This window comes from Antechinus flavipes, chromosome 4 (assembly GCF_016432865.1).
Source record: "Antechinus flavipes isolate AdamAnt ecotype Samford, QLD, Australia chromosome 4, AdamAnt_v2, whole genome shotgun sequence".
NCBI lineage: Eukaryota > Metazoa > Chordata > Mammalia > Dasyuromorphia > Dasyuridae > Antechinus > Antechinus flavipes.
The window spans coordinates 25,516,162-25,536,692 of NC_067401.1; the positions used below are offsets into that span (position 1 = coordinate 25,516,162).

Below are 20,531 nucleotides of genomic sequence, written 5' to 3' on the forward strand. Positions count from 1 at the left end.
TATGTGTGTCTATGGGGTTGTAGTTCTTTTGAGTTGCCAGGTACCCACTCTAAGCATCCTTTACTGGGTTTCATTCATAAAGAGCAGGGGATGTGGAGGATTGAGGGAGAAGCCTCTGCTCATGGAGGGGCCACCCAGACTTGGGTCTTAATGGGGAATGAGACTCGAGCTTGAGCCAGGAGCACTCGGAGCTTCTCGGGGGTCCAGAAGCCACAGTTCAGAGGTGGATGGAAGGTGGGAAGCACGTTACCTTCTGGAACACCGGGGGGCTGGGCAGGGGGGGACCGAAGAGTGGTACGTCTTCTCGAGCAGTGACTGAAACCTGTGAGAAACAGAGCCAGAGATGGGCAGGGGAGGAGAGGAAAGGGAACAGGAGGCGGGTGTGGTTGCTCGGGTGCCACCAGGGACGCCCACAGGCTGCTGAGCCCAACCAGCAGAGCGGTGCCAGTCAGCCCACGTGGCAGCTGGAGACAGCTCTCAGCCAAGCTTGCGGCCGAGGGCACGCAGCCCCTCTGCTCTACTGGGAAGCAACGAGGGCCAGCTTCCCCTTCCAGCCTCGTTGCCGAGCAACGTGGCTTCCTACAGGGAGAAGTCTTTCTTTCCCTCCCAGGATACAACGATGTATCAGCCGTGCAAAGCTGTGCTGCACTCCGGATGCAGAGACGATCCTCCTGACCCCTGGAGAATGAACTTGCCTTCTTGTAGTGGGCCGAGTTCCAGCATCCATCCCCTCTCCGTCCCCAGCATTGCCGGGAGGCCGGATGTGTTCTGGATGTGGACAAGGCTCAGCAAATAAACGCACCCGGATAGTTGGGAAGTACTTGGTAATTTGCCTAAACACTATCGCACAGGCAGGAGAACAGCCCAGGGAGGCACACAGGGCAGACCCCTTACTCTCAAGGTACACGTTAGGAGGAGTCTGGGAAAAATAAAGGATGCGAGAGCTCACAAAGCTAGAGTTAGCAGGAGAGTCGGTGGATTCCACATCCCTTCCGACTTCAAAGGCCAGGGATCTCCCGTGGGGCCAGAGATTACTAACCTGTAGATTTATTGTTCCCCCTCCCCACTATTTTGATAACTATATATATTTGGTAACTATATTTGCATCAGACACAGCTAGGCGTGGGGTGGTGGAGAGTTCAGATTCTGCCTCAGATGCCTCATAGCTGTGTCTCACTGGGCAATTTCCTTAACCTCTGGCTGACTTGATTTCCCCATCTGTAAAAATGGGCAATGATCAGAGCCCCAGACTCCAGGGTTATTAAGTGAGGTAACAATTGTAAAGTGCTTTGCAAACCTTACTCTATCTGTCTGTCTGTCTGTCTGTCGCTATTTATGCATTCACTCACTTGCTTATTTATTTATTGCATTTGACCACCTTGCTCAGAAAAGGGGCTCCCAGGAGCCACCTGACCAGACTCCGTGAGCAGACCAGACACGCCGGCTGGCCGGCACCTGGCACTTAGTAAGCCAGCCCACAGCATGCTGGGCCCTAGGACCTTGACCTTGTTAACACCAATTGAGCTTAACTGGGCACAGATGGGCAGAGGCAAGAAGCAGCAGAAGCGAGAGCCTGGTACATGTCACGGGCCCTGCCCGGCACGGCCGCCTGTCCTTCCTGAAGGTTCTGCCAGCTCGGAACCTCCAAGTGGGATCTGTCTCTCGCTCCCCCCGTCTCCCTTCCCCAGATCTCTCCCTCATGCCCGTTTTTGCTTTTTCCCGGGCAGGGGGGAGGGCTTTGCCGCTGCCATCAGACAGCCTGCCCTTTCCCATTCCCGCTGTTGCTGACGTGTGCCCGGCCTTGGCTCCCAGCCAGCTTATCAGGCCTGCAAAGTAGGACAGATGCAAGGAGGCTGGTGGGCCGGGGGAGGGGAGGCGCCAGCCTAGGGCAGTGCCAAGGGGAAGGGAGGGGGAGGGGGCAGCGGAGCTGCAGCTGGTCAGGCTTCTCCATCCCTGAGCCCAGAGACCACAGGGCCGGGCCACAGGAAATGGCTGGCGAGCTCGGCGGATGGGATTTCTGGCCTGGCTCCCAGCTTCCCCACCAGGCACCCGGGCCCTGCGCTGGGGGTGGGGGTGGGAGAGAGCGGGCCTCCAGCCTGCAGTACCACAGGGCTCCCAGCTGGGTCTGTGACCCAGGGACCAGGGGGCCACAAGCATTTATTCCAGGCTTTCTGGGGTCCTGGGCTAAGTACACCTGAGAGGCAAAAGCAAGGGCCCACCTTTCCCACGGGGAAGTGACCCAGGGGCAGGACTGAGGCCGTCTGGAGGTCCGGAGAAGGCCTTTCCTACCTGTGAGCCCCAGCAGCGAACATGCAAGATGAGCTGCGTCTGTCCCCAGCAGAGCCCGCCCCCCCCACTGAGCTCCCCCGGCCTTCCCCCTCCGTCCACAATGGCGGACCTTCCCTCCTTCTCCAGGCTGCTTGGGATGGACTCTCCTCCCCACCCTGACACCCCCAAAGTCTCGTTTTGGCTTTTCTGCCCCCCAAAATGCAGGAGCACCTCCAAGCCTGGAGGAGGACCCCAAGAACTGCCAAGGGCCGTCCGACCCCCTTTACCTTGTAGGACGGGGTCTCTCCAGCCGCGTTCTCGGCTTGGACCACGATGTAGGCGTGCAGGAAGTTGGAGGCGATCATGTCGGGGACGAAGGGAGTGTTTTCTTCTTGGAAGATGATGGCCACGATGTCGTTCCCGATGTGTCTCTTTCTCTGCAGCTGGAGCAGAAGAAGGCAAGAGTATTTGACTGTGATTATGAATCAGGAAGAAAAATAAAGGAAAGAACCAAACATTTATTCAGTCTAGTTCTAGTGGGCTTTCGCGGCAGTCAGAGGGATCTGGATTCAAATCCTACCACCTGAGTGACTGTGGGCAAGCCTACTCCTGGCTCTCAGGGACCACAGGCGGGGCAGGATGGTTGGGCCACACGAGGGCCCTTGCACTTCTTTATCTCTTTATTCCGTGGAAGGATCTGTGGTCCAGTTTAGCCCATACACTGTAGGCAAATCACTTCTCTCTCTAGTTAGTCCCTTAGTTGTAAATATGGGGGCTGAAGGAGCTGGTCTCAAGGAGCTTCGCAGCTCAAAACTAAGATCCTATAAATTAACCACAGGCTTCCCGAGGGCGAAAGCCATCTCTTAGCCAAAGGGGGAGAAATGCAGCAGCACCGGGCTAAATTCCTTACAACGTTAATCTCCCTCGTCCTCCCTCACAACAGCCCCAAAGGTAAGCTATTATTATCCCATTTTGCAGCTGAGGAAACTGAGGTGAACCGAGGTTAGGTGACTTGGTTAGGGTCACACCACTGGTAAATCTCAGAGGATAAATATCAGTTTCTGGGCCTCGATTCCAGGTCCAGGGTTCTAGTTACTGTGCCACCTAGCCGCCTACATTAAACTTTGTATCCTTCCCAGCAACGGGCCCAAGCACTCCAGACACACTTGTCAAATTTAATCAAATTGTAAGCAATTCCCACTTTAATGTCTGGAAACCTTGATGTGGCACACTTTGGTCAGCGGAACTGTTCCCTGTGTCTAATGAGAAAAGTCCCCAGTGCTTTGGGCTCCTCTGGGTCACACCATTATTGATTGTGCATCAACTTCTCTCCTGCAGAACCAATTACTGGGGGCGAATGGGGCCCCCTGGTCCGGGAAATCCTTAATTAGTGTCTCTGCGCTCGAAGCCCATGGCTCAGTAAGCCGGGGGATCTGGGGAGAGAGAGCTGGCTTTCTCCGGGGACATTTCTTTCCCATCTTCAGAAGCGTGAAAATTAAAAGCAAGTCCTCAAGGTAGTTACTAACGGGCAGCTTAGGATCAAAGATCTGGAACTGACAAGGACCTCAGGGCTCATCGAGGCGAATCCCTTCACTTTACAGGTGGGGAAACTGAGGATCAGAGAAATTAAGTGTCACATGGCTCGGACGTGTCCGGAGGTGGTTACTAAGCGCCCACTGTGAATGAGCAGTTATTTAGTGTCTGCTATGTACCATGTGCTGAGGATACGTGTACAAAAGAGGAGAGACAGTCGATGTCTCCGATGAGCCTGTGCTGTAAGAGGGAGCACAGCATTCAGAGGGGAGCTCTGGCCAGGTGGGGGACATGTTTGGTCACACCCTTCTCAAAAGCAATGGTAGCAGCGAAGGGAAAGGCAAGGAGGGGGAAGGGAGGCGGGAAGAACGGCCGGATGTCCGGGGGGAATAGGGGTAAAGCAAGGTCGGGGGTTGGCTACATGTAGTACAGGTGACTTTGCACCGACTCTTCCACCAACGGGGGCAGCTCAGCTCCATGTGGGCTTTCAAAGTAGAAGGTAAGTCCCCCAAGGGAAGAGACACGGTCCCTGAGGGGGCCCCCGTCCCAGGTGGGAACCGTGCAGAAAGTCCCAGACTAGGGACTCAGGGGGAACACAAGTCCTTGGCCCTGCCCATGTGGAGCTTGGGATCAGTTTGGGGGAAAAAACAGAACATTTTCTCCCATGAAACCATATGAGGAAATGAAAGAAGCAACATCCACGTTTGCAGGGACTAAAAGGGAACTTGGTCCAAACCAGATCTGAATGGGAGTAGAGAGAGTGAGTCCTCTGGGAAGCTTCCTGGAGGAAGCGGATCTTACCTGGGCCTTGAAGGAAGTCAAGAGTATTGGTGGGAAAAAGTGGGGCCGGGCAGAAGTAATATAGAAAGGAACAGAGGAGGGATTCAGTGAGCCAGGCCCCCTTCGGGGAACAGAGAGAAGGCCGTGCTGGCTCGGAGGAGGGCCCCGGTAGGGATGATGGGAGAAGACTCGAAAGACACAAAGTGAGGGAGGGCCTTCGTGTGAGCTGGGGGAGGTAGGCGCCTCCTGTCAGGATCCATAAGGAGTGAATCCCTGCTGGTGAACCCCTGATGGAAAGCCCCTTTGGAGGCAAGAACACTGATGCTCACATTTGTTTCGGGGACACTCAGTATTGATTTCGGAGCCAAATCATTTCCTCTCGTGCCAGTTTTGGGTGGTTGTGTGTGTGTGTTTTTCCCCGAGAGGAAGGCTGGCACTGTGGCTGCGTTTCTACATCTGTGCTCACTCCCCGGGCTCTCTGCTCCGGAATGCCGTCCCTGGCACACAGACAAATGGCGCCGGGGCAGGGCAGAGGCCCGCGGCTCCCCCGGAGACCGACAAAGCAGCAAAAGCCAAGAGCTGCGGGCCGGGGGTGGGAGGGAACTGTTAGTCCCGGTCCCCACCCCTGGGAGGGCAGAGCCCGGATCTCGCCAGGGGAACCCAAGGAAGAATTTTGTCTGGCTTTTGGAAAAGGCTGCTCATATGGTGCGTGTGGGGGGGTGGTCGCTGGGTCTTGAAAGCAAAGATTGTGCCTCAGTTTCTCCAGGTAAGGAAAATGCTAAACCCACTGATTTCACAACCACTTACAATAGGGCACAATGATTTGGCAAATTTGTTAAAGCTAAAGCTTACCCTACACAATGCACTTTTCCCCCCGAGGCAGCTGGGGTTAAGTGACTTGCCCAGGGTCACACAGCCAGGAAGTGTTAAGTGACTGAGACAGATTTGAGCTCAGGTCCTCCTGACTTCAGGGCTGGGGCTCTACCTCCCCGCGCCACAATGTACCTTTTCTATACACAGATTGGAACGTCCCTATGAGATAGCAAAAACTTGGTCCCAAAGGCCGTGTTCCAGATCACTGGAGCAGGGCACGAGACGAGGTCCCAGGGACTCTGGCCCTTTGGAGGCAGAGGGAGAACTCTGGACACAGTCGGGGTCCACTGGTCCCATCCATGTGGCTTTGGGGAAGCCTTTAAAGGCTCTCAGTCTCCTCCGTGTAAAAGGAGTCCGATGAGAAGCCCCCGAGGTCCCTTAAAGCTCCCAATCTATGGCTCCGTGATCCGGGGGGAACCTTCTGTTCCTGTGCCCCAGTCTGTTCACTTCTATGGGGACCCGGGCCAGGGCAGTACTTTGGACAGTGCAAGGGACCGTCTAAATGGGGCTCCGTAATGGAGCGAGACCAGGGACCGGCGGACCTCCCTCCTAGAGCAGTGGGTCCCCAAGCCCCATTTGCACCCAGCTTCACCTGGAGTGCCCCTCCCCCGGGATGCTCCTCCCCAGGCCGGGTTACCTGCTGGGCGTCGCCTTCAGTGAACGGCAGCTTTGTGGAGACGTGAAACATGATCTCCCTGTCCCGGAACACAGTGTACACCGACTCCAGCCCGGTCTGGCCGTGGGTCACGTCCAGGCCGCCTCGGAAACTGCCGACAGAAGGGGGGGGAGAGCCAAGGAGTGAGCGCCGGAGACCACCCGGCGGGCGGCCCTGAGCGCGGGAGGGCGGGAAGTCCCGGGTGCGAATCCACAGCGCGCTCCCTGGGAAATGACCGCACCTCTGTGCCCCAGCCCGCATAAAATGGAAAGGACCTGACAGCTTCTATGGTCTCTTCCACTTTTAAATCGATGTGCCTATGATCATGGCTGGGCAGGGGCAAGGGGCAAGAAAAGGAAGGGGCAGAATGAGAAGAGAGGAGGTGGGAGAGAGGAAGAAAATGAGGGAAGGAGGGAGGAAAAAAGAGGTGGGGAAAGGAGAATTGGGGTCAAAAGTGAAGGGAAGAGAAGGGGAGAAGAGATAGGAGAGTGAGAAGGAGAGGGAGGGAAGGAGGGAGGAAAAAAAAGATAGGGAAAGGGAGAATTGGGGTCAAAAGTGAAGGGAAGAGAAGGGGAGAAGAGATAGGAGAGAAGAGTGAGAAAGGGGGAGGGAAGGAGGAAAAAGGAGGTAGGGAAAGGGAGAATTGGGGTCAAAAGTAAAGAGAAGAAAAAGGGAGAGGAAAGCAAGAAATGGGGATCCAGAGAGGAGAGGGGATGAAAGATGAGCAAAAACAGAGCAAAGGGGGAGAGAGGAGAGAGGAATAAGTAGGAAAGGCCAAAGAGGAGAAGTATGGAAGAAAGGAGAACTTGGGGAAGGAAAGAAAGAAAGAATAAAAGGAATAAGTAAGGATTACAGGATCATAAATTTGGAAAAAGGGACCTTCTTAATTTACAGACAAGGAAATGTAGTAATTTTGAGTTGGGATTTGAACTCAGGGCTTCGTGATTCTAAGCCTATTTACTACACTGAGGGGGGGGGGGGAGGAAGGGAGAGTCAGGGATAGAAACAAGGAGATAAGACAGGCTAGAAGGGGAAAGGTTATTGGATCCTAGGTTTTAGGACTGGAGTGAACTTTAGAGATCAAATTCAACACCCCCCAACCCTAACCTTCCATTTTGAAGCTGAGTAAACTGAGGCACAGAGAAATTAAGTGACTTATCCACAACAACACAAAAACCTATTTGAGAGGCAGGTCGGTGGCACAGGGGACAGAATCCTGGGTTGGAGTCGGGAAGACCCGAGTGCAAATCCAGCCTCGGACACTTAGTAGTAGTGTGCAAGTCACTTCCCCCTGTTTGCCTCAGTTTCCTCATCCATAAGATTTGCTGGAGAAGGAGCCCGCGGACCGCTCTAGGATCTTTGCCCCCCCATGGGGACACCACTGAAAAATGACTGAACAACAGCAGCAACGACTAGTTTCCTGTCACCCTCACGGGTACAACAAGATTTAAAAAACAGACCATCCATGTGAGTCCTGACTTCCTGACACTAAGTGTCTAGGGCTTCGTGTAAGGGAAGAGAAGAAGACGGAGTAAAGAGAAGGGGGAGAGAGAGCAAGGGGAGGGGAAAGGAGATGAAAGGGACGAGAGAAGGAAGAGCTGAGGGCGGAAGAGGGAAGAGAGAAGGGAAAGGAGGGGAAGGGAGGGAGGTCACATGAGAGGAGACGAGCTGTGGCCAATGGATGGGAGAAGAGGAGCGAAGAAGGAGAAAGCGGAGAGGAACAGAGGGCTGCATTCGTTGAGCTGGGAAAAGCAGATGGGAAGGCGCTGTGGAGCAGAACCATAGCAGACTTGCAGGAATTCTAGCAACAAACGAGCTGTTAAAAATACAAAAATCCTTTTTCAAGATTTAGGGTAAAGCTATACAATACTGTCTCCCCATCTGGAGAGCTGCCTGCCTGAACATGCGGGTACTTGGAGACTTCCTGCCAAAAGCAGAGCCAAGGACCTGCCCCGGAGACTGGGCAGATCCGTCAGAGAGCCCCCCCCACCCCCACCCCCGCCTCTTTCTGGAACCAAGAAGCCTTGAGTTTGAATTCTTCTGCAGACACTTATTGGCTCTGTGAAGTAACTTTTGGGTGCCTCAGTTTCCTCATCTGTAAAATGGGGATAAGGGCAGCACCCGCCCTCCTAGGGTTGTCCTGTGGGTCACATTAACTCATTAACGCATGGGGGACTCTGCCAACCTTATTGTTGTTGTTTGTCCTTCGTTCTCAGAGAGGACCCTGATATCAGGGAGGGATCCCAGGAAATGCAAAGGCCTCCCCCTCTCCTCTGGAAATTCCATTCTCTGACATTAAAAAAAAAATTGCTGGCATACAGTAGGCATTTAATAAGTGCTCAGTGCTAGATTGTTTGATCATCAATGAACCTCAACTATTCTTTTAGCCTATGAGTTACAGCAGGGGTTGCCGAACATATCGATGGAGGAAGATTCTATACAGAGTTTCTCCTTCACAAAATAATAGTTTTAGCTTATTTTACACATATTGTTTGTAGATTGTCTCCCCCATTGAAGCATAAAGTCCTTGAGGGCAGGGACTACCTGTGACTCTTTAATCTCCAGCACTGAACACAGTGCCTGGCACATGGCAGCAATAATAAATGTTTATTGATTGATAAAACCATGAGTAGGAAAAATGTTTTCTTAAATCTTCTAGTTTTGAAAATAATTTGTATATTATTAATATAAATTGTTTATTAGAAGGTTGAAGAGGGCAGCTGGGGGTGCGGTGGATAGAGCAGCAGCCTGGAAGTCAGGAGGCCCTGAGTTCAAATACGGCTTCAGACAGCACTTCCTGATTGGGGGCAAGTAACAACCCCAATTGCCTCAGCAAAAAAAAAAAAAAGAAGAAGTTTGACAGAATTTGACAGTTGATTTATCACTAGTTCTATTTCCTTTTCTGAAGTTGGATGAAATAAGATCTAAGTACATCTTCTGTAAGTTTGAAGATTTTATATTTTACATATAAATTTCATTACAGGCATAATACCTGAGACATCTTTAGATATATTTATACATGGATTTATTACATATTAAATAGGTTTTATTTATTTATCTGGGTTTTTGTTTATTTATTTATTTCTGTTGAATAGTTTTAAAGTTATCTTCTATTTTGTGTTCTCCAAAGATCTAGAGCCGGTAGGGATCACTGAGGCCTCCTAAACTCACCTCTCCAATTGAACAGATGAGAAAACTTTGGCCTAGGGAAGGGAAGAGGAATGACTTGCCTATGGTCACACAGGCAAAGTGTCAGGTGGGACTTGAACGCAGGTCCCCTGATCCCAAGGCCAGTGTTGTTTCCTGTGTATCCCACCAACAAATTTTTTAAAAAATGATTATTTTCTAGTTTGATTCCTTAACCACAGTGGGGAAGCTGGCCGGCCTCTTTGAGGGCTGGATCAAATGTTGGTTTAGGAGTTACGTGCCATCCAGAAAGCCGATAAGCCAGACCAACCAAGCTCAGGGTGCTCCCTGGAGCCAATCTTTGCCAAAGAATAATAGGGGCTTCTAGTTTTAAATTCAATCCTGTTTTGGTTGGTTTGATTGATATTTTGGTTTTTTGTTGTTGATTGCTTTTGGTTGATTGATATTCTAGATCAGTCCCTAAGGCTGGATTGGGTAAGGGAGCCTTGGGCCCAAACTTTCTCTTAAAGACTATATATATCTATTGCATATAATATATACTTTAACATATTTAACATGTATGGTCTACTTGCCATCTAGGGGAGGGGATGGGAGGAAGGAAGGGAAAAATTGGAACAGAAAGTTTTGCAAGGGTCAATGCTGAAAAATTATCCAGTGTATGTCTTATAAATAAAAAGCTATAATAATAAAAAATATATAAATTGAAAAAAAAAGACTGAAGTATATGTGAAAGGTCTCTTGACTTGTTCTAATCTATGTCAATCCCTTTTTATTAAAATCTGTGCCTCAAAACCCACGTACTAAGACACAGCTAAACCCATTGTGGAATACTAATTTTTGACAAAGAGTAAAAGAGATGACTTCAGAGAAACATGGGAAGAGTTATATGAATGAATACAGACTGAAGTACACAGAATCAAGAAAACAACATATACTTTGACTATGACAGTTAAATGGAAAGAGCAAAAAAGAGGTTGAGGAGAGAAATGAATTCTTTGTGATTATAATGACTGAGCCTGAGTCCCAAGAAGAGATTAGAAATCGAGTCTCTCTTTTTCTTTGTAGAGGTGGGGGACCATATGGGGGGGACGCTGTCAGATTTGGTCGATATATGCAGATTAATTTTACTGAAATGCTTTTTTTCCTCTTTTTAAAATTTGTCGTTACCTGGGACAGCTCTCTGGGGAGGGATCAGTGGGAAGTGAAGGGGATATAAAACCGAAGGAAATAAATAAGAATGAAATAAAATGTACCCTTTAAAATCCTGTAGTGTGATGGTATCTCCCAGCAGACTCAAGAATTCTTTGAAGGCTGGGCTCTCTTCATTGTTCCCAAACAGCTCCTCCTCTAGCGTCTGAAAAAGAAACCCATAAAAGAGAAAAGGATTGTTTCCATGGGAAGGAGACAAGAAAATTGTTCTCTGGGTGTTAGTCTCCCTCCCACCTCAAGCAATCACGCCCATCCCTAAGAGCCTTCGAGGTTTCCAGAACACTTTTCTCACAACCATGAGAAGGAGGGAAGGAGGGAGATCATTGAAAGAGTGTTGCATATATTGTATTTAACATATACTTTAACATGTATGGAACTACCTATCAGCTAGGGGAGGGGGGGGGAGGAGGGATAATTTGGAACAGAAGGCTTTGCAAGGGTCAATGCTGAAAAAGTACCCATGCAGATGTTCTGTCAATAAAAAAAAACTATAAAAAAAGAAAGAAAGAGTGTTGCATTTAGCTTTTTCTTCACAGTGAAGATTGGCTCTTACATGAGGGTCACTGCTTGGATGAGGGTCGTTAGCTGATGGTAAGGATCTGGATTTGGAATTAGAAGACATGGTTTAAATTCCAGCTCTGCTCCTGCTGGACTACCCGCTCCCAGCCTCAGTTTCCTTATTTGTAAAATGTGAGACTTGGAGGAGACAGCTTGAGATTCCTTCCAACTATTGGCCCATGATGCTGAAACACCTCCATGGTGTGGACATCGCCCATCGGGGAAATCTGCCTGGCTTATAGTTGGTTCTTTAAAAAGTTGAAATGAATTAAACCAAGTTGGTTCAGTAGACCCTCTTTCATGTACCGTGGTTCCTGGTGGGGTATACAGTCCAGCCTTCTAAGAATACTCGAGTCTGCCAGGAGACACCATCACACTACAGGTATTCTGAGAACAGCCGGTCACGGTGACTCCTTTGGTCATCACTGTCTCTCCAGGGCCGGCCCTGTGGCCTGAGACCTCCCTTTCCACTCTCTCCCCACCTCCAAGAAGCACCCAAAGGGCGGGCTAAGCTCAGTCTGAACCCTGGAATCATTGACCCTGGAGAAGTGGCTCAAACTCTCCATAAAATGTGAGAGGGTGGGATCTCTGGGGTCTCCTTCAACACCGCTTCCTATGAGTCTTTGACTTGGGGGAAACGTGGATGATTTCATGTTATCCGATTCTACTTTGGGGGAAATGACATTAAATCTGTGTCCTAAAAGTCCCTGGTGGCTCAGGAGCGTCATGCTTCTATACAGAGAACGGTAAAAGCTTTAATATAGCAGATCCTCATGTCGAATTTCCCTAGGCAGCTGGTTTTCAAAGCAACAATCTGCATATATTTTTTAAAAAGGCTTTTATCTTCTGGTTTCTTTTCCCAACAGCATCAGATACACGAACAACACCCGCTTGCCTGCTCTCAGAGGTGTTTGGTTAATGGTAAATAATTACAACCCTGCTGGAACATTGGATTCTAATCACTTTATGAGATCGGCATTGGCGTATTTCTGAACATCACCGCTTTCGTTATGGAGTTTGCATTAGCAGAGCTGTGCCCAATAAAAATGCAATATGGGAAAATAATTAGAGAGCCTCCCTGAATAATCTTCACTAAATTATAAGATTCATCTGTATTGGGCTTTCAGATCCTAAAGTCTTTGCTTAATTAGAGTGTTTTTAAGCGAACACATGTCTCCTGTGGTCTAATCTTCAGATGAGGATATTAACTATTATCTGGCTGAGAAAAATAAACACCTACTGGCAGGCAGAAAAATAATCAGTGTGGAGGAGAGCACGGGGCCACAGCTAGGGCTAAAAGAGACTGGGGGCGGTCACTGGGGCCAGTGTGGTCATTCTACAGATGAGGAAACTGAGGAACAGAGAATTTGAGTGACTTGTTCAAAGAAATGGTAGAGTCAGAATTCAAGTTTGATTTTGATCCGAGCAGAATTTAATCCACGCTTAGTGCTCTTCTCATTGTGTCAGGCTGTTCCAAGAAGGGAGACGGGGCATTTGTGACAGAAAGGACTGAGGAAGAAGAGAGGTATTATGGGGCCTCTTAATCCTATGGACCATCATCTCCTATTTAGGCCAAGCCCTTACTCTTTTCCTTCCCTTCTCTCCTCCACTTCCTTCCCTCCCTCCCTCTCTTCCCCCTTCTTTTCTTCCTTCCTTCCTCCTACTTGTCTTCTCTTCCTCCTCCTTCTTTTCCTCTATCCCTCCTTCTTTTCCTCTATCCCTCCCTCCCTCCCTCCCTCCCTTCCCTCCCTTCCTCCTTCCCTTCGTCCATTCCTTCCTCCCTTCCTTCCTTCCTTCCTTTCTCCTGCTATATGTTTAGGTAGTATTATCATTTTCATTATATTCACTCCACCTATCCAAGAGCACTTGATAGTTTCCCAATTGCTTAGATCTGACTTTATTTGTGTGAAAAGTGTTTTATAGTTTTGCTCATATAGTTCCTGACTTTCCCTTGCAGAGAGATTCCCACATATTTTATATTATCAGCCGTTATTTTAAATGGAATTCCTCTTTGTATCTCTTGTGTTGCTTGTTAGTGATGTATACGAACACTGATGATTTATGTGAATTTATTTTGTATCCTGCAACTTTGCTAAAGTTGTGGATTACATGTAATAGTTTTTTAGTAGCTTCTTTGGGTTCTCTAAATACACCATCATATCACCTGCAAAGAGTGATACTTTGGTTTTCTCATGATTTACTCTGATTCCTTTAATCTCTTACTGCCAAAGCTAGCACTTCTAATACAATATTGAATAGCAATCCAGCTGCTATATGAAAAACACTATAGGAAAGAAAAAGATGAACAAGGCCCCGTCCCTGCCCTCAAGGAGCTGATAATCCACCAAGGAAAAGATCTATATGTATGTAAATAGCACTATGAATCATGGGAGATGTTTTTAGACCCGCAGTCCCTGTGTCAGGAGAGGCACTGAGAGGACATCAGGGAGGTCTGGGTTCCTGTCCCCTCTGGGCCACATCTTGCCTGCATGAGGTCATGGAGGGGAAGCCCTTTGCAAACCTTACAGGCTGATGGAAAGCCAGCCATGACTCTTCCATCGCTATGGTTTGCCCCATCAGATACTCACGACAAACCCGGGAGATAGATGCTATTACTATCACCCCCATTTTACTGGAGGCTCAGAGAGGATCAGTCACTTGTCAGTGGTCACAGGACCACAAATGGCAGTAGCAGGATTTGAATACAGAACTCTTCTGGGAGAACTGCTCCTGAGGCAGCATTTCCTCTACTTTACCAGGGCCTTTAGCGGTCGGTCCAACCCCTTCATTCTAGGGGAGGAGAGAACTGAGAGACACACAAAGGGGGGAAGAGCTTGTGTGGGCTAGAGTAAGGGGGCTGCCTCCTCCCCACCCTGAATCCCAGCCTCCCGGAGGTCCGGGCTTTCCCCAGCACGGTCAGATGGCTGAGCAGGGTGAGGGCGTCCAGTGGACCAGAGAACAGCTATTGTTTTCTCTATTTAAAGCTAAATGGCTCCTAGAAGGATCCCAGCTGGGGCCGGCACTCTTAGCTTTGCTGAGAAAGGCCGGCCTCCTTTTGGTCTCCTGGCCAGACTTTAAATGTGACCTTTACCGGAGGAGAGTGTGAGAAGCAAAAATGCGGGGCGGGCTCTCCCGGGCTCTGCTGAAGAAATCAGTTCTTGTTAAGGCTGGACATGGTCTCATGGACAAAAGCAATGACTCTGTTCTCAAAGGACCTGGATTCAGATCCTGCCTCTGGCATCCCTTCTCTGACTTTGGTCAAGTCCTCTTGACCAAGGACTTTTTATGAGTTCTCTATCCTTTATACCATATTGCCTCTGTTTCCAAGCATCCTTGTGTTGGGGGTAATGGGGAAAGCAAGAACAGAATTACAGAACTATAGAATTTAGAGTGGGAAGGGGCCCAAGTGACCTTCTGGTTCAAACCAGGTGAGGGAAACTGAGGCGGGCTGGCAGAATTCCCAGGAGCCGATGTAACGTGGTCAACGTCACTTTCTAGCTACTAAAAGGGGAAGGAGCAGCTTCATTAGGCTCTGAGGTCCCTTCCTTGCTACATCCTTGACCCTAAGTCAAGGATTATTTTCCATGATCTTTGACCTTAATTCAGTTACCTCATCTGTAAAGTGGAGAGACTGGACAAGATGGTTTCTGAGATCCCTTCCTTACTAGATCTTTGACCTAATTCAGGAGAGACTGGACAAGATGGTTTCTGAGATCTCTTCCTTACTAGATCTTTGACCTAAATCAGGAGAGAATGGGCAAGATGGTTTCTGAGATCTCTTCCTTACTAGATCTTTGACCTAATTCAGGAGAGACTGGACAAGATGGTTTCTGAGATCCCTTCCTTACTAGATCTTTGACCTAATTCAGGAGAGACTAGACAAGATGGTTTCTGATCTCTTCCTCTCTTAAATGTGCAATCCCAGAGTCCTCTATGATGAAAGGTGGCTTTGTCTCCAATTTCAGAGTGTTTAAGCAGAGGGGCTAGGACACAAACAGTTACGGTACCAGGGACTGGGATGGGGACAAAGAGAAGGCAAGACAAAAGGACCCTTGAGATATCTGAGAAAGATGATGACAAATGGGGTGGGAGCAGACCCTCCAAGGTCCCGTGGAGGAAGTGGAGCTGAGCTTTGCTGGGAAAAATTTTCCCCTGGTGAGACCAATAGGCAGCATATTTCAGATCCATAAATCACCCATTTGGGAATGCACAGAGTGGGCTATCAGACGGCCAGTTTGGCTTGAAGATGATGTGCATGGAAGAGAAGAGAGGGAACTGAGCCTGGAAAGGCCAGCTGGAAAGGATGGATGCTGCAATTCACACATGAGCCGCCATTTCCTGACTCTGGGCATTTGCACCAGCCGGTTCTCCCACCAGGAATGCCGTCCCATCCCCTGCTTTCCCTGCCAACTTAGCTCAAATTCCACCTTCTGTAGGAGTCTTTGCCCAGTCCCTTCTCCGCCATGGCTAGTGCTCTCTCCCTAGAGGCACTTTACCTGATCTCCAAATTACCTGTATATATCTTGGGGGTGTGTGTATGTGTGTGTGTGTGTGTAACAGTTATTTTCACGTTATCTCTCCCAGTAGAATATGAGCCCTTTGGAGGCAGGACCACGTTTTTGCCCTTCTTCTATCCTCCAGAACCTGGTATAGTGTCTGGCTCAATAACGAATGCTTGTTGACTTGCTAGACCTGACACAAAGAGCTCCGCCCCGCCCCCTCCCTCCGCCCCGCGGCTTGCGCTGACTAAACCATACCTCCCAGCTTACCTGGCGGGCTTTCTGATAAATAACACCAAATTTGAACGTATTGTTGACTTCGTGTTCATCGTAGGACACAATCATTTGGGAAGCCTGGAGGAGAGGAGAGGAGAGGAGTCGGTCTCAGTGCTGTGACCGCAGTGGGGAAGGCAGGAAACAAAGTCCTGGGGGTGGAAGGGAAGTTCCACAAGGGGGAAATGAACCCTGTGGGTGCTAGGAAAGGGAACACGGCTGGATAAGGAAAAGGTGCTGTTCCTAGATGGACTGGCCACTGAGATCCCAAGTGTCTTGGCTGTTTCTCCAGATCCAGATTGGAGGATCATTTAGGGCTGTGAGGATCTGTAGTGGTCAGGCCGATCCCTTCATTTCAGGGAGGAGAGAACTGAGGCAACAAGCCAGGGGACTTGGCCAGGGCCATGCAACTAGTGAGGATCTGGAGTAGGATTTGAATTTAGGTCTTTTAGTTCAAGTCCTCTATTTACTATGCTGTACGCCCCTGTTTCCAAGTATCCTCGTGTTGGGTGTAACGAGGAATCACGGAACATTAGACCATAGAGTGGGAAGGGACCCTAGGGATCCTCTGGTCCAGATAAGGTGGAGAAACTGAGGTCCGATGGGCAAGAACACCTCAGCAGCTGCTCTAATGTGGCCAAAAGGGGCAGGGCTGGCTCGCTTCCCAAGCTCTCTTCCCAGCTAAGAACGAGACGAATCTAGCTACGATCTGGAACCGGCACAAGGGAGCCGATGTAGATACAGATTTTTGTTTCCTCAACACTTAGCAAAGTTCCCGGCAGGCAGTAAGTGCTCAATAACCAGCTGCAGTTGATTACTCTATGTCAGATCACATTTCTCAAAATAGAAGGGGCCACGGAGGCCGCCTCATCCATCGTTCTCATTTTACAGAGGGGGAAACTGAGTCACGGGGAGGTGGGGACTTATTCTAACATCAGATGCAGGATTTGCACCCACAGCCTCTTTTGTAAACTTCTACAGTGTTCATTTATCCATCCATCCCTAGATCTCTTTATCTGTCTGTCCCCGGGACAATTCCTGGCCGGACTAATGAGCCTGGTCTGCTTGGCCTGGGGCTGAGGCTTGCGAGTCTGGGCTTTTTGAATTGTTGTTTTTCCCCCAGACCTGAATTGAGGCAAAGTGTCTTAAGGCAACCACCGGCTGTCTCCTGTGCCCCTGCCCTCGGGCTCATTGGCCAGAGCTGGGGAGATGGAGAGCCCAGAGCCCGGCCAGCACCAGCCCCCTGAAAGCGCTTCCCGGACTCCATTTTCTTGCACAAATACTACAGGGGCTGCTAGGTGGCGCTGCAGTGGATAGTCCTGGAGCCAGGAGGCTCTGAATTCAAATCCAGCCTCAGACGCTCGACACTAGCTGTGGGATCCTGGGCAAGTCACTAAGCCGATCCTCTTGCAAAACAAAACAACAAAAGGAACGCTGCAACGATCCAGCGGACAGGTTGGGAGATGGGCGGGGCCACTGCTAACCCCTCCCAGAAGCAGTTTCTTTAAGACATGGAGGCCAATGCTGCCCTCGCCTTTTTCCATCCGGGCCATTGGGGGCTGGTCTTTTTGTTCTTCTGATACCTGATCACTGGAGATGGCCGGGACCCCAGAAAGATCGCTGACCTGGGAGTTGGTTCTAATCCAGGAGCTTCCGCCACTAACTCAGCAGGTGACCTTGGGCCCCTTTTGGGACTGTTTCCCCTTCTATAAGATGAGGGATTTGGGGTTTTCTGGGAGCTCCCAGGTAATCCCACCTGCTTGGCAAGCTGTGCACAGGTAGGCAGGTGGGATTACATCACCAGGCAGGTGGGACTACCTGGGAGGTCACAGGTTTCAAACTTTTTTTTGCTCCCAATTGAGTATCACTCTTTGCTATGATGAACTTCAGAAAGCTACAGGAAAAATGACGACTCATTTGCATGTGATCCTAAGCTCTGTACATACTCTGCAAAGCGTGGGGCCCTGGGGGAGGTCACTAGAGCACTTAATCACAAGGACCCCTCCCCTTCCAGCTGCGGGAGCCCATTTTCCTCTGGTGCTGGCCCCCATGGAAGTGGCCCATTCAGACAGGATGGAGGCCTGGGGCCTGGGCTGATCACAGAGCAGCAGCAGCACCAGCAGGAGGACCGAGGTGATGTTTAATGGCCATCACAACAAACAGTAAAGGACGGGAGAGCGGTATAAAGAGCCAGGCTCAGAACTCGGAAGCTCTTGGCCCAAGTTGTGCTCGGATGGTACCGACAGTGTCTCTGCAGCCAGCTCAGTGCCCAAGGTGCTGACCCAGATGGCTGGATGGCCTTTCCTCACTGGGAGGTACCAAGACTCGCAAACTTTCAAGTCTGGTCCCCTCGCCACCATCAAGGGGGGAATCACAATGAATAAGAAGGAGATGAAGAAAGCCTGGCCAGTATGTGGCAGTAACCTGGATCGTCAGAACTCTTTCTGGGGGATGCTGTTCTGGAGGAAGGAGGAGACAGTTCCCATGGGGCTTCACGGGGCAGGGGAGGGTTGTCTCGGGTGTTCTCACCTTGGGGTACAGGACGGGATTGAATTTCAGTCCCACGGCATCATCACAGAAAGCCTGCAGAGAGAAAAGCTCGTGCTTTAATAACCGACTTTGTCTTCTCCTTCACACATTCGCGCAAGCATACACCATTCCTTTTTTTCTCTGAGAGAGACCATGCCCTTCCCCAAATGATCATGCCAGGATCTGCAAAAGCAGCTCTCTCCCAATTTCTTTCTTTTTCTTAAAGCTTTTTATTTTTCAGAACACACACATAGATAATTTTCAATATTCACCCTTGCAAAACCTTGTGTTTCAAATTTTTTCCTTCCCTTCCTCCCCACCTCTTCCCAAGTAATCCAATATATGTTAAACACGTATAATTCTTCTATACATATTCCCACAATGATCATGCTGCACAAGAAAAAGCAGATCGAAAAGGAAAAAAAAAGTCTCCCGATTTCAGAATTACTTGCCATTAGGTATTCCCTATCCCAGGACTTCTATTCCTACCCGCCCACCCACTCATATAACCTTTATTCCCCTCCTACTGTCTTTCCCTCCCTAACACCTATGGCTGTTTAATTGCTTTTCTTACAACCTAGATCACTCCATGGCCACCATTTTTGAACAAGCAGCTCCCTGGATGATCTTATTTAGGAAGAATAACAGTAGAAATCCACAGGGCCCATTGGAAAATTCTGCAGGGGGCTGACTGTGGGAGGGAGGAGAGGGAAGCTTGTCTGGAGATGAGAAGAGAGAAATGTGCAGTTATCTAGGGAAGCGCTGTGGTGCTCCCAACCAATGGGCTCGTTCCTTAGAGCTGAGCTCATCCTTCGTAGTTAATTCAGGCTCTCTCCCCACATCGCCTAGAACCTCTTCATCGGGGCTCAGAAATGGGGAATCTGAGACCCCATATACCTCTGATGGGACTTCAGTCCTGGCACTGATGGTCTCTGAGAGCCACGGATCTCAGGGGAACAGTGAGGATGTACATCAGCTCCCATTTTCCCTTTGACAAATTCTCCAACAAGGTCTAATCCATCATAGTCCCCAAAACATGTGCTGTAAGCAGGGCCACAGAGCAGGACCAGCCTGAAGGGATTGGGGAGGGGGAGGCAGAGAGGCTGCCCTGTATACCCTGACCCTATGGTTATGCGTCCGGAATGGAAAAAAAGAAATGCTGGAGAAATTTCCAGTTATGTAGTCCCAGGTCCATTCATCAGAGCTATAACCAGGGATTTTTGTCCCTGGACAAGGAACACAAATGGTGATCTATTTGGGGATTTGGGGGGAGAAGCAGAGACTCAGAGACACTGTGGTGAGCCCGCTGCTGGAGGAGGATCTGGTCTAGAAGTAGGGCAGACCAGGGAAAGAAATCCATTTCATTGCACAGTTGGTAGTACACAGTGAGATCTACCTGTGGAGGATTTTTAGAGTGGGGGAACAGAAATATCACCAAAATGGTTAGGACCACTGCACCCAGCCTATCAATGAGCAGTTTTCTATTTTAGCTAAGTGTTCTGACTCTCTAGGAGTTAATTTTTTTTGTTTCAATGCTGCTAATGAGCCAAAAGTTCTGTCAGTGCCCTTTAAATCTCCAAATCTGGTGTCCAGGAACAAAGCCCTTATTGTCCCATCCTAGTTAGAGTTTTGCTACTCACTCACAACCATGAAGCGGGTATCAGCAGAACTCTGGGCAGAATTTTGGCGGCGCCTGTGGCAGCCTGTACCCCTCGAGTTCTGATGGGGATCCCTCCACCGAGAGCAGCTAAGGGTTTCCAGAGAGGCTTTGTTTTACCTTTGCAATTTGGGGGATGCTGGGTAGCTTGCTCAGTCCTGCCAGGGGAATCCTCTCGTGAACGGTTTTCACTTTGGACCTAAGGGAAGATGATTGCACGGTGAGACACAATGATCTCTGCAATGATGCTGGTTCTGACGCACAGGGAGGAATGAGAGCCCCTGATTTCATACCCTAGGTTTGGGTCAGCTAGGTGGTCCAGTGGATAGAGCACTGGGCTTGGAATCAGGAACTCATCTTGAGTTCAAATCTAGCCTCAGAATATCCTCAGTTTCCTCATCTGTAAAGTGAAGGGATTAGACTGCATGTTCTTTGTTGTCCTTTTCAGCCCTAGATCTATGATTTATAATCCTATGAATCCTACTATAAATGCTTTGGGGAGCAGGCTATTTAAAGAATCCCTGTGGGATGAATCATTCCATACGGCAAA

The 20,531-nt window shown here is 49.4% G+C and overlaps 1 protein-coding gene across 7 annotated transcripts in view; it reads right to left on the reverse strand.

The window, feature by feature from the left end:
- The window catches only part of RAP1GAP2 (RAP1 GTPase activating protein 2), a 261,381-nt gene that overhangs the window by 31,821 nt on the left and 209,029 nt on the right, over nucleotides 1-20,531 (reverse strand). For all 7 annotated transcript variants that reach the window (XR_007952983.1, XM_051992129.1, XM_051992127.1 and 4 more), the window contains 7 exons: nucleotides 20,102-20,180; nucleotides 18,325-18,378; nucleotides 15,793-15,876; nucleotides 10,510-10,610; nucleotides 6,092-6,221; nucleotides 2,556-2,711; nucleotides 251-322 (listed from right to left, as the gene is read on the reverse strand). Coding sequence is in view for 6 of the 7 variants with exons in the window: in XM_051992129.1 (XP_051848089.1) it covers nucleotides 251-322; nucleotides 2,556-2,711; nucleotides 6,092-6,221; nucleotides 10,510-10,610; nucleotides 15,793-15,876; nucleotides 18,325-18,378; nucleotides 20,102-20,180 (676 nt within the window). In the remaining variant the exon portion in view is untranslated. The remainder of the gene's footprint in view (nucleotides 1-250; nucleotides 323-2,555; nucleotides 2,712-6,091; nucleotides 6,222-10,509; nucleotides 10,611-15,792; nucleotides 15,877-18,324; nucleotides 18,379-20,101; nucleotides 20,181-20,531) is intronic.